This window comes from Callionymus lyra, chromosome 6 (genome assembly GCF_982586985.1).
Source record: "Callionymus lyra chromosome 6, fCalLyr1.hap1.1, whole genome shotgun sequence".
In the NCBI taxonomy this organism is placed as follows: Eukaryota; Metazoa; Chordata; class Actinopteri; order Syngnathiformes; family Callionymidae; genus Callionymus; species Callionymus lyra.
The window spans coordinates 12,350,798-12,367,384 of record NC_141823.1 but is presented as its reverse complement, the minus strand read 5'-3'; the positions used below and the strand labels follow the sequence as shown (position 1 = coordinate 12,367,384).

General features: G+C 38.8%; 1 protein-coding gene and 1 pseudogene across 1 annotated transcript; one reads left to right on the top strand and one right to left on the bottom strand.

The window, feature by feature from the left end:
- Positions 1-1,533: 1,533 nt before the first annotated feature.
- On the top strand, positions 1,534-16,324 carry LOC148076408 (ankyrin repeat and SOCS box protein 2-like). The gene is made up of 10 exons (XM_087793659.1): positions 1,534-1,619; positions 2,318-2,559; positions 2,622-2,732; positions 2,803-2,972; positions 8,422-8,577; positions 12,265-12,510; positions 13,204-13,375; positions 13,818-14,379; positions 14,449-14,602; positions 15,846-16,324. The coding sequence occupies exons 2-10, from the start codon at positions 2,327-2,329 to the stop codon at positions 15,977-15,979; spliced, it is 1,938 nt and encodes a 645-aa protein (XP_087649785.1). The 5' UTR covers positions 1,534-1,619; positions 2,318-2,326; the 3' UTR covers positions 15,980-16,324.
- LOC148076409 (uncharacterized) lies at positions 3,568-6,213 on the bottom strand (annotated as a pseudogene).
- Positions 16,325-16,587: the final 263 nt, after the last annotated feature.

The window sequence follows — 16,587 nt, the reverse complement described above, 5'->3', positions numbered from 1 at the left end:
TCCTCCAGCAAACGTGTTACAGTCTCACACTAGTGTGTAGTGCTGGAGGGAAATTGCAATATATATAAATATATATATATATATATATATATATATATATATATATATATATATATATATATATATATATATATATATATATATATATATATATATATATATATATATATATATATACATGAGCTGGGTTATACCATCTCCACAAAACACACCAGAACGTTGAAAAAGGGAAAATCACTTGAAGGATAGAGACCATTAAAAATTGAAGGGATGGCATGCTTAAAATATTCAGTTCTTATATACAGTATACAGTTACCGACATCATAGGGTGAGAGAAATCATGAAACTAAAAAAAATTAATGTTTTTGTTGAGGATAGAAATGGAAGTCACAGCCACACCAACAGAATTTGGAATAACGGCTTTAAGTTAGACCTGGAATGACTTCAAGGATTGCTTTGGTTATTGATATGAATATTTTTGAATTAATCAATGATTTGTATTTCCCCAAAAAACAATTAATAGGACATTATAAACCCATTACCATTAACAAAATTGATCACAGACCAAATGCTTTTATCCTTCAATTCCTCATCATAAAATTAATAGTTTTAAATTGATTTTGAAAATTCCAATTATGAAATCTTGTTTTTATATTTATTTGTCATATCAGCTTTTTTTTGTTAACGATGGATGCAGGATCTGTTTTCTTTTCAAAAAGATAACTAAAAGTGGAACAACTGTAAAAATAAAAATAAAATCTCAAAAATGTGTAAATACAATTTTTTATTTTAATAAAATGTAAACTAAAATAATAAAACAAATAAATAATAATAAAAAAAACTCAAAACAACAACAGTCGCTTTAAATGCGTATAATGTCGAGCTATTTTTATTTAAAAGTAGGACATGCGCAATGGACCTCCTACCTGCAATGACATCACTATGGAGCGACGCTTGCAAAACTTTGAAGCGAAATAACATTCGACGAACACAAACCACTGCAGTGGAGATACTTTTTTCTTAGCTCACTAAACACACATTTAATACAAAATATTCAGATAAGCACATTAAGATGTTAAAAAAAAACGTCGAGTTGAATCATTAGTAAGCAGCTAAAATTAAATTCTTATCATCTTTTTTTTTCCGGGCGAATGTGACAAAAATAAACAAAATACATTTTGCAGATTCAACAGTAAGAATTATTTTAAAGTTACGTACTTTACCTACGGATTTAAAGTAATGCTACGGTACTGCCACCTGCCGTCCTCTTGTGCGCATTGCTACACATTAAACGCTTAAAAAGGATCAACAAAAATCTGTTGAGTTAAATAAAACACGAAACACATGAAAATACAAATCGTATTTGATCGCTGTTATTTTTCAAAGCAGTCGACACGACCCTGTGGTTTTTAAGGGATGTAAATATTGTGACATGTGTTATATATTGATCACAGCAGCCGCCTGTGAGAGTGCACTTTCTAAATCCAGGTTGTTTGGTCTGACAGCTGACACTTCAGTCTGAGACCTAAAATGTTTACAGTCCAGGTCAGCTGCTCCATGTGCTGCTATTTTAAGCGTGTCGACTGCAGGATCCACTACAACTCCGCTCTTGCCTTCAGGTTTCTCATTTGAATCCTACGATAATTCTTCTACATTGTAAAAATCTGTGCGATCAAGTGACCGGTTGTCTATTGTGAACTGAAATATTTTAATTTATCTTATGCACATGTGAGTAAGTCAGCTGTATTTGTCGAGCTAAGCCGTGTTTCTACTTTTCCACATGAGGTGTTGTGTTGCTACACGCTGACCCACATGTTGCCTAATGTTGTGTTAAGCCTTCAACACACCTGGTGTGAAGATAATATAACATGTATTAAGGAATTACTAAGCTTTGGAACAATCTTCCTCTCTCTTTGCCCTTGATGGATCTACTGACTCTTTAAGAAACATCTTAAGACGTTTCTATTTGTTCAGGCTTTTCCTTGATTTTCTGGAACTCCTGTTGTGTTATCAGTTTTATCTTGATCTTTAAAATATATACTTTATTGAATTTTGTTTTGATTGTTTAAGCGCTTTGTGACCCTGGTCTGGAAAAGCGCTATACAAATAAAAATTACTTACTGACTTCCTCACATCGGTTTAAGTTTAATTAAAGTGTCATTACATTATATTTGTGCTTGTACACGACAGCAAATATTTCACTGATGGTTTTATACTTGGTGAAACTAGATGAGAAAAGAAAGTGTAGATTGGTTGAAAAGATGCTTGAATCTAAACTGATCCTGGTGTGAACTGTCTCTCGTGTGTTTCTCCTCAGGGCTCAGCGATGGCCGTCAGCAACGCGTCGTCAGGGGATTTTGAAGATTTTTCCCTTTACAGTAACTTGAGCGACGATGAGCTCATTCAGCTGGCAGTAGAACGAAGTCTGAGCGACAGCAGGAGCACCAACATGTCTCCTCCTCCGGTGACTGAGCCCAGCGTCGCTCCGCCTTCAGCCCCAGACCAGACGGTCGCTCACTACAGTTCCCCAAACCCCCCCGTACAAAAGCCCCCTGACCCGTAAGTTAGGGACGCATCGTAACGGTGAAAATGTACCAATGTGTTTGAAATGTTCGCCCCAGAGAGACCTTTGATGGAGTCATCAGCCGCTTCATGACGGGCTTTGGGAAAAAAATGATTGCATATCGAAGACATGATGGCACTCTGGTCCACGTGGAACCAGAACCTATCGAGTACGACAGTGTTCTCTGTGCCATCAGAGTGAGTCAGTCATGTGTGTGTTGATCTGTCTTTATCCTGCAGGTTGGAGGACCCGCTTTTCAAAGCTGTCCAACTTGGTGATGTAAAGAGACTTAAAAGTCTGGTGATGTCTTCAGGAACAAACCTGATGCTACCAGATAAAGCAGGCTGGCTTGCAATTCACCAGGCAGCGTGGCACGACAAGGAAAGCTGCCTCAAGGTCTTACTGGCAGGTAAATACAACCGGGTGCGTACAGGAATACTGCAGATTTCCCCGGAGGTCTGTACCTGCGTTCACGTTTTCACTGTCTGTGTTCACTAGATACTATCTTGTGAACAATCTAGTGAACACTAGATCAGTTCTATCTTGAGCTTTTAAAGTATATATTTATATATTTTGGTGAGTATTGTTTTGATTGTTTAAGTGCTTTGTGACCCTGGTCTGGAGAAGCGCTATATATATACAAATACAATACTTACTTACTATCTAGTGAGCACTAGATATTATCTAGTGAGGACTAGATAGTATCTAGTGCTTATAGTATCTAGTTAGCACTAGATACTATCTAGCAATAGATACTTTCTAGTGATAACTAGATACTATCTAGTGATAACTAACTAGGTAATATGTAGTGTTTACAAGATAGTCTCTAGTGCTAACTAGAGACTATCTAGTTAGTTAGTTACCGCTAGATAGTATCTAGTTAGCACTAGATAGTTTCTAGCGCTAAATAGTATCTAGTTAGCGCTAGATAGTATCTAGTTAGCGCTAGATAGTATCTAGTTAGTGCTAGATAGTATCTAGCGCTAGATAGTATCTAGTTAGGACTAGATACTGTGTAGCAAATGGTTGAGTGTTGTTTGCTCCTTTTGATTTAATACTTCATTTGATGGTTTTCTCATTTCTGACACGTTTTTGTTGGTCGGGTAATTTGACTCATACAGTACTCAACATGTTTTCTTTATAAACGGGAACATACACTGGAAACAGTCTATTATAAACGTGGGCTCTTGCAAAAGAGCATTGTGTGTCATAGTCAAAATGGAGGCTGAAATGTTTTATTTTTTGGGAAGACTGTGATTCTTGAAAACAGATCAATGAAGACCTCCTCATCACTCTATTTTGTGTTGCCTGCTAATGCTTTCAAACAGACTCCCACTCAGCCACTGAAAAGAAGTGTAGAAAATGACTTCAATAGAAGCTCTTCAGAGACAGAGTTAACCCTTGAAGCACGCAAGAGTAAAAACAAGCGACAATCTTGACAGGGATGAAGCCATGGTCTACAAAACCCTCAGTCAGATTCATCCTACAGCTTGTCAGTGCTCTCCTGAGTAGTCTGGTCCTAATCTGGGGACATGGTCGTCCTCACCTTCACACCGTTCCAGGAAGTTTAGCCAAAAGACTCTCTTGACACCCCATCGGTATCAACCGCTTTTTCATTATTGAATTCCATTTAACAATGGAATTGAAAACTTTGGGATCCAAGAAAATATAAATTAAATCATGAACTATGTCGATCCGCCTTATTGTCTCGTAGCGGACTTCTTTTTCTCATTATATGCAAAAACAACAATAACATAGACAAAGGGACATAGTTACAATTAAGAAACAAAACAAAACTGCGTACTGGTTGAATTGTGGGGATTCCATGGAAGAGTGGAAATCTTGATCTTTTTCAAATTTCCCCTCGTGGGACTAATAAATGAAAATCGAATCTTATCGCCGCTCTCCTTGTCAACATCCGGGCCAAAGAATACTTCCAAATCCTCTTCATAATAATAACTAGAACATAGGAAATATCTGAAGTTGATGGTCCTCCTGAACTACTGGATTCTGGAGGTTCATTAATTAATTTCAGGCTTGGGTCTCGTTCTTATTGACCAAATACTGAAGCAGAAAAATAAATTAATGTTTATGTTTGTTTTTCCGTCTTCACATAAGTATTGCCTCATTCAACATAAGTAAGTTATTGGGCCACATGCAGTAGTAGCTTCCATGTTTTCATGTTGTATCTGGAGAATGATGTCTAAAAATGTGTCAAGGATTTAAAGTACAATAAAAAACGACATTGTACAATAACATTGTTTAATCAATTTTAAATAACAAGTGTGTTGTCTTGAGTACAAAACCTAATAGAATAATGTGCATCCCTTCTTTCCTTCTTTGATAAATATGTTAGGCAATCGACAAACCTATCAAAAAGGCACTTAAAGGGGTCTTACATCCTGAAGCGGTGAGTCAGCTGGTCTTGAACTTGATTCTTGGTCCTGCCTCTGACACGATGTTTCTTCTTCCTCTGATACTGTCAAATACTTGAATTGGTAAAAAAAAAGAAAAAGACGTACATAGGTTCAAGCATTGCATACATTTTCTTTTGATGTTCTATTACGTTAGGTGTGCAGAGAGACAAGGAAAAGGTTAAACGTATAGAGTAGTAAAGATGGTGACAGAAAGAGTGAATAGGCCAGAGAAAGAGATTTAAATGGAGAGAGAGCATGTGTGAGTACGAGAGTGAAGGAGAGAGAGATACAGGAGAAAGGGGGAGAACAATTGATGATTAACATTTATTTGGTAAAAAGTTATTTGAAGGTCTCCTTCATAATGTGTTCTAAACACGTTCATAAGATATTATTATGCCTTTTTAAGGCTTCATAGAAGATGTCAGACTGGTTTATCATCATGTATAAAAACTTAATTTTTAAAGTATTATAAAGTGTGGAATGATTGTATTATAATTCCATCACTCATAATGTTTGATTATAAAATTGATGACTGTAAATTAACTGAAGTCGTGGGTTAGATAAAACCTCATCTAGTTTTGAGACCGATCTACTAAGAAATAAAACTAGTTTTCTTTTATAAATTAAATGATGCAACTGTATTTGAAGACTTAAGTGAGAACAATGTTATTTAATAAAAAAAAGTTTTCAGGCGATTTACCGTTTACACACAATTTAAGATTTTCTAATTTTAAAATATTTAGTTAATTGTAATGACATAAGGCAGTGTTAACACATTAGCTCGGCAACTTATAATACCCCATTAAGCTTCTTTTGAGTTTCCATACATGGTAATAAACCATCATAAAGTCTATGAATGAGTTTATATGCATGACATTGTCTTATGAATGTGCTTATCGTGTATTATACATAGATACCTACATTGGCAAAGAATTTTGCCAAGTATTCTTTATTTACTTATAACAGAGTGCAAGGTGAGAAATACCTGTGGTGACATCTCTTCTGTCAGGTCATCATCCCAAGTTGTGTCAGAAGAATCCACAGAAACAACTTCCTTTATGACCTTTGAACAGATTTAGACTTTATTTGGTGACAGTTCCTCGTCCAAAAGGACAAGTCTTCTGGTCCTTTGAAGGAATGTCCGTCCAGGACAGAGAAGTGCCGTGGTCCGCCCCCATTTTTGGCTTTGACCTGGCGATATTCACCTTTCTCAAAGTGCAGCCAGTCCATCTCGACTTGAGGGTCTTTCACTGCTCTCTTGTTGCCCATTTGGGCCCCTGTTTTAGCAGCATCCGCGTCAACACCTTATATTACAATAAAGATCGTCCAACTGATGACTGTTACATTTTACTACATATAATTTACCTCGTCACTGCTTAGTGGTTCAATTATATTTTCAGGTATCTTCCTCAATTGAAGGAAGAACTTGATCTTCTGAGAGTCGTCTGATGCCATGATGCTGCTACCAATGCTACCTGTGACACATGCTCACCTGCTTTCTAGTGCGCAATAGATACTATCTAGCACAGGGGTGGGAGAACTTGGTCCTCAAGGGCTGCAGTGGGTGCAGGTTTTTGTTCCGTCCAAGTTTTCCCACCCTTGATCTGGTATAAATGAATTGAGGAAAAATATGGTCGTATCTGTTGGTCGTTCGGTTTTAGCAGCACGAGCAGAAGCAGGGACAGAACCCTCCTAACAATTACCTGTATTACCTGCTGTTAAACCGAATTTCCCCTCGCGGGACTAATAAAGGTTTTCTGATTCTGATTCTGATTCTGATTATAAAGATGGTAAGTTGTGTTTCAAACTTTGTGTTTACACTATCAAAGTCATCATCAATTTGTCAAGCTTTCTTCACGGGGTTTGTTTTTCAAACCTCAGACCAGATAGATAGACATTATTATATATATTTATATATTATTATATTATTATTATTATTAAAAATAAATTGGTCCAGAATTCAGCAAATAATTGTATTTTAAGATTGAGACGTTCCTCCTTCCCTGTAGTTGTTACTGTGCAGCTGCCTCTTATGACACTGTACCAAGATGGCGGCGCTTTATACACATCTGTCTGCAGTCGATGCAGTGTCTATGTATAGATGTCTGTGGTACTGTTATGTTTTCACTTTTATTTTGTTCTCTCACTTCCTGTTCTCTTCACCCAGTCCTTTAATGGCACACAGCTGGATCTCATGAGTTATCAAGATCTCTACTTCAACCACCTGAGTCCAGACTTGTGAGCCAGATGAAAGAGTTTCCTGCACTGGTTCCCTGTAGTTTCCGGTTTCTTTTATTCCCCGGTTCTTTTTGGTTTTTGGACTTTTAGAGATTTTGGACTCTGATTTTCTTTGTTTAGTGTTGTTGTATTGTTTTGCACTTGTTATTTATTTAATGCTTTGTTTGTTGATAATGATTGTGTCGTGTGCTGGTTACTCTCACCTGAACTGTGCTTCTGCCTAGTTGAGATCGTGACACATGTTTTAAAATCACTGCACTGCTGCAATTATTTAACTGTAGGCTATGTGAGGCTTCAGGTTAATGTTTACTATATGATTACTGTACAAAACAATGAATGTTTTTTCATCAAGGTACAGAAAGCTTGTGTTGCTGGCTGGATAGCTTCCTACACTGCGCATGAAGTAGGCCAGTCTGTTAGTGACTCACATCCCCCTCCAGTCCGCCCCTGAATACGCCCCATGAATTGACACATCTATGCCAGGGGTGGGAAATCCAATTTCCTCAGGGGCCACGTTATACACTGTGATTGTGGTCGTGAGGGGCCGTCAAGCCAAAGGCAAAAAACACAAGGAAAAAAAAAAGATCAGCAAAATATAACCCCAAGTAGCAAATAAAGTATTTATAAACCATTTGTTAAAAAATGATATAAATTATTTTCTCTAAATATTTCCCTCAATATTCACTTTCATTATTTTCAGGGGCAAGTAATATTCACAAAAAGGAGTTATATTTAGTGTAAATAGAATAATAAATCCAAAATGAAATTGTTAGCTCTCAGAAACATTTTCTACGTGTTTAACTCTGACCTCATAAGGGCTTCATACATACAGTTAAAGGGCCACATGATCAAGACCAATCGCTGATATAATCGCCGATATTTTCAAGTGGTAAATATCTACGATGGGCCCGAGTGGAAAATGCCAATAACAAAATTGGAAACCCCAACCTTTTGCAACATATCATTGGATGAAGTTTATCAGAACAGAAAGAAAAAACATAGTTGTTACATATTTGTGGTCAACAATAACAATAACATAACAGTTGCTATGACTGCATCTGAAGAAATGATCATTTCAGTTACTTTCATCCGTGTTGCACGGCAAGTGTTTGTAGATATTTTTGTATATTTTTCTATTTCAAATTGTATATCCACGTTATCTTTGTGTGAACAAAATATAAAATATTGTGGCAACTTTTTCAGCTAAGCCAGGAATGGTAAACCAACAGACGGAATATGGAGAAACAGCACTACTGATCGCCACCAGTCGGGAAAATGTAGGACCTGCAGAGCTGCTGCTGGAATATGGAGCCGACACTGAAATCTGTAACCACGTCAGAGAAACACCGCTGCTTAAAGGTAGCAATTTTTTGTTTCTTGTATTCATGTCTGACCATCATTTCCAATCTCAAATGTTCCTGAAATATGGTTCAGTGAAAGGGTGTGTATTGGCAAGAATCTAGTGGTGTTGTTTGACACGATCAATTATCTCGTGTCTCCTGCTCCTCAAATCACGCCTGTCTTCTGTGAAGCTGACAGCAATGCATTGTTGAGATTTTTTTATTTAAAAAATTAAATTGATCAAAGAGAAAATCCCTCCCTGCTGTTACTGAGCATGTCTCCTCCTCGTGGTCTTCCTTCAGTGCTGTATCTCTGGATGATATTTCGGCACTGGTGAGCAAGATGAAATCCTCGTCCGACGTCCATCCTTGTAGGCTCTTTATCAAATTTTTGACGTTATTAGACCCCTCGGTTACCAAAATGGTAAACCTCTCCCTTTCCAGAGGGGTTTTTCCCAATGCATTTAAACATGCCATTTTGGAGCCTTTGCTCAAAAAGCCAGGCTTAGACCCGACTGACCTCAGTAATTTCAGGCCTATTTCTAAGCTCCCTTTCTTGTCCAAGATCTTAGAGATGGTGGTGTTTGAGCAGCCGTCTTTGTTCCTGGATCAGAGCGACATCCATGAGAAGTTTCAGTCTGGCTTCTGTAAACATCACTCTACGGAGACAGCTTTACTGAAAGTGTCCAGTGACATCATGATGTTGGCTGATTCGGATAAATGCACTGTTCTGGTTCTCTTGGATCTGTCCTCAGCCTTTGACACAGTTGATCACCAGATGCTGCTGAGAAGACTGAGGGATGAAGTGTGACTGTCTGGGTCTGTGTTACAGTGGTTCTCATCATACCTTTCTTGGCGCAGTTTCAGTGTTTCTGCCAATCAAATGACATCTGAATCAGCGGATCTGTTGTGTGGAGTCCCTCAAAGTTCTGTTCTGGGTCCTTTATTGTTTTTGCTCGACAAATATTACTTACTTACTTACTCACTTACTTGATTCCCCTAGGTAAAAGCATTCAGAGATTTCCTGATGTTTCGTACCGCATCTTTGTTGATGACATCCAGCTCTACTGCTCTTTTAATCCAACTGAGCCCTTGAGGCTGAACAGCTTAGTCAATGGTTTGCTAGAAATCAAACAATGGCTAAGGGGAAACCCTTTCAGCTAAATGTGGACAAAACTGAAACCTTGCTCCTGATGATAAGGTTATAGAGTTGAGTCAGTACTTGGGAGACTTAGGTCAGTCTGTCAAACTGAGCCTTAGAAACCTGGGTGTTGTATTTGACAAAGACATGTCTCTAGTTCAACACTGCAGAAAACTGACCAGAAACTGTTTCCTTCAACTGAGAAAAATCTCTAAATTTAGGGAAATGTTTGGAGTTTGTAATCCATGCGCTTGTGTCTGTTGCCTGGACTACTGCAACAGTTTGTTTTAATGTCTTAACAAGAAGGAGTTGTCTCGCCTGCAGCTGATACAGAACTCTGGAGCGGGAATTATGACCTGCTCTAGTAGAAGAATTCACATTTCTCCGATCCTTAAAACTCTTCACTGGCTGAAAGTTTCTTTCAGGATCAATTTTAAAATTCTGGTTCTTACTTTCAGAGCTATTCATGGTCAGGCTCCTCCTTACATCGCTGATCTGGTCCAGCCTTACACCCCAGCTCGGGCTCTGAGGTCTGTGGATCAGAATCTACTGATGGTTCCTGAACACGCTTCAGGACCAGAAGAGAGAAATCCTTCCAGACTGTTGCTCCTAAGCTTTGGAACGATGTTCTTCTCTCTCGATATGGGGCTCCACGCAAGATCTCACCCCATCAAAAAAAAATGATCACAAGAATGGTGAGCAAAAATCCCAGAATCACAGTAGGGAAACTAGTGAGATACCTGCAGAGAGCTGGTACCAAAGTAACATAGGCTACCATCAGTAACACACTACGCCGCCAGGGACTCAAATCCTGCAGTGCCAGACGTGTCCCTCTGCTTAAGCCAGTACATGTCCAGGCCCGTCTGAAGTTTGCTAGAGAGCGTTTGGATGATCCAGAAGAGGATTGGGAGAATTTCATATGGACAGATGAAACCAAAATAGAATATTTTGGTAAAATGTTCAGAGGGGAAAGAATGCGTAGTTACATCCAAAGAAGACCATAGCTACTGTGAAGCATGGGGGTGGAAACATCATGTTTTGGGGCTGTTTTTCTGCGAAGGGACCAGGACAACTGATCCGTGTAAAGGAAAGAATGAATGGGGCCATGTATTGTGATATTTTGAGTGAAAACCTCCTTCCATCAGCAAGGGGATTGAAGATTAAAAGTGGGTCTTTCAGCATGACAATGATCCCAAACACAAGGCCTGGGCAACGAAGGAGCGAGTGGCTTCGTAAGAGGCATTTCAAGGTCCTTGAGTGGCCGAGCCAGTCTCCAGATCTCAACCTCATAGAAAATCTTTGGAGGGAGTTGAACGTCTGTGTTGCCCAGCGACAGCCCCAAACTATCACTGCTCTAGAGGAGCTGTGCATGGAGGAATGGGCCAAAACACCAGCAACAGTGATTGAAAACCTTGTGAGTACGGTACTTACAGGAAGCATTTGACCTCTATTATTGCCAACAAAGGGTATATAAGATATACCTATGATGAAAATGACAGGCCTCTTCCATCTTTTAAGTGTTAGAACTTGCACAAATGGTGACTGACTAAATCATTTTTTGTCCCACAGTATATTTATACAATTGTATGTCAACCGATTTCATCTGACACAATAAAAATTAATAAATTTATTTATTTAAATACTATTTTAAAAAACACTGGAAACACAACATTAATTTGATGTGTTTTCCATTAAATGACTTGCATGTTATTAGGTTTGTAATTCTAAAAGCAAATGATCTACACATGAGCAGCATCTCAAAACTGAACGTAAAACTGAAACTATGGTTATTGCTGCTGATGATAAAGTTCCAGGGTTGAGTCAGTACTTGGGTGACTTAGGCCAGTCTGTCAAACTGAGCCTGAGAAACCTGGGAGTTGTATTTGACAAAGACAGTCACAAAGACTCTAGTTCAACACTGCAGAAAACTGACCAGAAACTGTTTCCTTCAACTGAGAAAAATCTCTAAACTTAGGGAAAATTATGTCACAACACGATCTGGAACTTGTACCATGAATTTGTGTCTTCTCGTCTGGACTATTGTAAGTTTGTTTTCACGTTTTAACAAAAAGGAGCTGTCTTGCCTGCAGTTAATAAGATACTCTACAGCAAGAATTCTGAGCCGCTCTAGTAGGAGGACTCACATTTCCCCGATCCTTAAATCTCTTCACTGGCTGCCAGTTTCCTTAAGGATCCATTATACAATTCTGGTTCTTACTTTTAGATCTATTCATGGGCAGACCTTCCATCAGTGATCTGATCCAGCCTTACACCCCAGGCTCTAAGGTCCTTAGCTTCCAAACGATCTTTCTCTCCCTCTGTGTTTGATGGATCTAATGACTCCTTCAAGAAACATCCTAAGACATTTTTATTAGTCCAGGCTTTCCCCAGATTTTCTGGGACTCCTGTATTTGTCTTATGTGTCTTGGCCTTTTAAAGTATATGTTTTAACTCTGTATTGTTTTTGATTGTTAAAGCGCTTTGTGACCCTGGTTTAGAAAGGCGCTCCAGAAATAACCATTCCTTACTTACTTACTTACATCTCATATCTGCGTCCTCTGACAGCTTGTGAGAGGAACAACGCCACACTAGTGGCAACGCTGCTGAACCACGGAGCTTCTGTCAACATTCAATGTCAGATGGGTTGGACCGTTCTGCACGAATCAGTGACTCAAAACAACGTGGAGATCTGTGAGATGCTTCTGAAGGCTGGAGTCAAGATCAACACGAAGAACCAATTTGGCATCACACCAACGTTTACGGCGGCTCAGACTGGACAAGTTGCTACGCTGCGCTGTTTGCTGAAACATGGTGAGTATAAATGTTTTATCAACAATTAATACTTGAGTTTGTTTGTATTCAGCTGCAGACATGTTTCTGTTTCCTTTCAGGACAAAGTTTTTAAAAAGCCTTTCAAAACGTACTGAAAAACTGACACTAGACATTATATACTGTGACTGTTAAAATTCATTTTAATTAATTTGATGTTGAGAAAAAAACATTGCAAATAAAATGCATCCAAAAAAAGTTGTTATTATGCCATAAAATATATGACATGGTAAATAAATTGTGTAATATCTCATTTTATATACATTTAATTTAAAAATATGATATAGAAGCACTTCAAAATATTAAATCATGACCCATAAATAGGACAAATAAAAGGAAGAAAACAGGTCAGAGGAGTTGAACTAGTGATAAAATCTATAGTCATCAGAAACATTTGTAAATGGTCATATTAAAAGTTTTTATTTTTGAGTCAGAGGGCCTCAAAGATGGAGTCACATGTGAGCCTGTTACCAACAATCAAGTGAATGAAGAATCCTTCAAAAGCGTCTGTTTCTTGTTACATTATCTACATTTCTTGACCAAAAAAGTTGTGTTTTGCTTAGAGAAAAATGTTCTGGATCATAAAACCTGCCTGGCGATGGTGATGACATTTCTTTTAACTGGTTTCATGATCTTTCAGGACCAAAATGAATAAATGTCATACCTTTTTGTCAGGGTCGGATGTGGACACTCAAGCAGGAGATGGCGCTACAGCTCTTTATGAGGCTGCAAAGAATGGACACCGGGAGATTGTGGAGCTTCTGCTGTCGCAGAATGCTGATGCCAACAAACCTAGGAAAACCGGATTACTACCGATCCATGTGGCCGCACAGCGAGCGAGCGACATGTAGGCTGAACAGCTTTGTCAACATTGAATCAATATTGACTGACTCACTGTTGTGGAGCAGAGAACACCGTCGTTCTCTATGGAGATGTGATTGTGCTCAAGTGATGTGCAACAGAAGTGTACACACTCTAGAACAGCATTAACATACTCTGGAACAAAATTACAAATTCTGAAACAAAATAACAAACTCTGAAATAAAATGACAAACTCTGAAACAAAGTTAAAAACCCGGAAACAAAATTACTATTACTGAAAATTGAAATTTTAAGAGTTTGTGAATTTGTTTTGCACTTCTGGGCCACCGTAGTTAATCTGAGTGGAGCTACTTCAGTCTGAGTCAGTCAAACATGTTGCACTGAAATGGGAAAAAAATATTTGGTTGAGGTTTCCCTCAAGTTTGATTCCTGTTTAAGTGTTAATGACACCATGTTTCCCATTTTAGAATTGTGTCCATGCTGATTCCTAAAACCAGTAAATCCAGAGTCTGGCGCTCTGGCATCAGTCCCCTGCATCTGGCCGTGGAACGGAACCGGGACGACATTCTAGAGACTCTCATCGAGGCCGGTTTTGACGTCAACGCTCAACTGTCAGAGGAGCGCTCCAAATGCTACGAAGACCGACGGAGCACGGCGCTTTCCTTCGCCGCCCTCAACAGAAACGTCGACGCCATCGGCATGCTGCTCGCCGCCGGAGCCGACCCCAACCTGGACATGTTCAAGCCCCTGATGGTGGCCGCCAGGCAGAACTGCATGGAGAGCGTCACGCTCCTCGTGGAGCACGGCGCCGACATCAATGCCGGGATCCCCACTCACCCCACCACCTTTCCTGCTGTCTACATGTTCTCCATGAAGTTTCTGCCCATGTTCAAATACCTGCTGGACAACGGTGGACACGCCCTGCCATGCTTCAACTGCATATATGGCAGTGACCTGCACCCACCAATCAAAATAAACCGATCTGAGAGAAACGATGACGTACACGACCACAACAGCAGAGGAGTTCAGGTACAAGTGCGTTTAAATAAATAAAAAAAACATTCTTCCTAAAGCAACTTTCTTGTCTGTGATTGACAGTTCTGTGAGATGATCTCAGCCCCGAGCATCTGTCGGTGGGCGGGGCCCATTATTGACGTTTTATTGAACTACGTTGGTAACGTGACTCTTTGCTCCAGACTACAGGAGCACCTGGACAGCTACCCAGACTGGGCTGTCATTAAGGAGAAAGCAGGTAAGTTCCAACACACGCCTTTGTACATGTTTTGATGTACACATGAAATATGTATTTGTCTAATTAATATTTTTGAATTCACAAAGGTTGCTCTACGATGCGTTTTGATATCCACAAATCTAAATATAATATTTACACTTTGTTTTTCGGTCTTCACAAATAAATTAGCCTTAGCCCTCCCCTCTGTTTTGCGCGTGCCCGTGAGGCGGAGGAGTTTCCCAATTCTCTGTTGGATGAAGGGGGAGGGGTAAAACGAAGGGCCAGGTAGCCCTTGAAATGAAGTGAGGTCGGAGGCACACTTGAAACGGAGGGGTATGATATATTTCCCCAAAAGCAGTGCGTTATTGCGAGAAAAAAAATGGCAAGCAGGACACAGGTGTGAGTATTTAACGACTCTAAAATTGGTTCGTAATATAGCAAAACACAGAATGCTAATTGTTAGCTTTGAACACTAGTGTCTGATCATAAAACTCAAGTGAAAGCATTTTTTTGCCGATATTCCATGATGAAACTTAATACAACGGAACCCTCCATTGGTCAATCAGTAGCCAGTTAACACACGCTACATAAATGCGCTCTTTTTTTAGCTCGGTTTTGCCAATGCGGCTAATCGGCTACAAAACTACCCAAAAACCACAAAGTAATGATTCTTACCTGTTCTATAACTTAACCTTAGCACACACAACATAATCGTAAACGCTATTTGCAACCTTCATAATTTAAAAGGAAAACGACAAAAAGAGATGTTCAGCAGGCATTGGTGTATTGAACCAATATACCTCTTGCCACGGACATTACCAACTCCGCGACCCCTAGTGGTAAAGGTATAAATTACACAATATTTACATGTAATTTTATCCTTATAACACATACACCTTTTTTTGTAAAGACCAAAATACAAGTGACAAATATTTTTGTATATCACAAATTTGCATTTGATTCGCTGATGAATCTTCATGAAGCAGTGTTATGTTGTTTAGAGGTCAGTAGGTGGCGCCATCAGTTTAAAAATGATGTTTCATCAGAACAGTTGTTCAAAACAAAGGGAAAATAGTGCAGAGACCGTCATCTAGTGGACTCTGAAAATAATGACACTGATTCATGAAGCTTCATCAAACCATCAGTACTAAAATAAATGATCTTTGTTAATAGCTATCAAAACATTGCTCTTGGAAATGTTTAATCGAACTTCAATCTCACTTGGGATTCAAGTACTTTTTAAACACATCTTTCCGTCCACCAGCTCCTCCGAGGCCACTGCTGCAGCTCTGCCGACTTCATATTCTTCACCGGGTTGACCGTCATCGAATTAAGAAGTTACCTCTGCCTGGACGACTGATTTTGTTCCTTAAACACCAGGAAGCATCAGATTTATAGAAAAAACACAATATGTCAAAGTTTTCTGTCGTTCATGCATCTGCTTTCTCAGTTTTCATTAATCATTTCACTTCCCTTCTTTAAAATGCTGGATCTAGTCTTAACATTTAAATTCCTGTTTCAATTTGTTTAAATCATCACAACATGTGTTGTTCATTCAACATCCATTTTATCGACTGTGGAGAAACGACTTTATATAATATATAAAATATAAAATGGATATATTTGTATCTATATTTTAAATACTTTAAACTCATTTCCTTAATTCCTTGGAAGAGCTTTGTTAATCTCTTTTGAGATTTCATAATCTTTCCATTCCATGTTGTATTTTTAAGTCAAACAAATTTGCACAGCTGCTCTCTGTGAGTCTGAATGAGATTTTGGAAAGTTTTTTATTCAGATTGTGTCTGTTTTTATTTGATTGCTTGTGCCTTTAATAGATGAAGTGGTGATATTCCACAATGACAGGGTCAAGCTCTGAGGTTTTTGAGTCGAGTTAAGTCTTGAAATGCATTTATCCTGCCATTCATTTGGACCAGGATCTCAGTGGCTTTGTTCCTGTCATGTTCAGTAGCAACGCTGCAGTTTTCATAGACAAATAATATTGA

Excerpts from the sequence above, each read along its gene's own strand:
- LOC148076408 (XM_087793659.1), top strand. The coding sequence starts at position 2,327 with ATGGCCGTCAGCAACGCGTCGTCAGGGGATTTTGAAGATTTTTCCCTT. Across the intron at positions 2,973-8,421 it reads CCTCAAGGTCTTACTGGCAG|CTAAGCCAGGAATGGTAAAC; the intron begins GTAAATACAACC and ends CAACTTTTTCAG. Across the intron at positions 14,603-15,845 it reads TGTCATTAAGGAGAAAGCAG|CTCCTCCGAGGCCACTGCTG; the intron begins GTAAGTTCCAAC and ends TCCGTCCACCAG.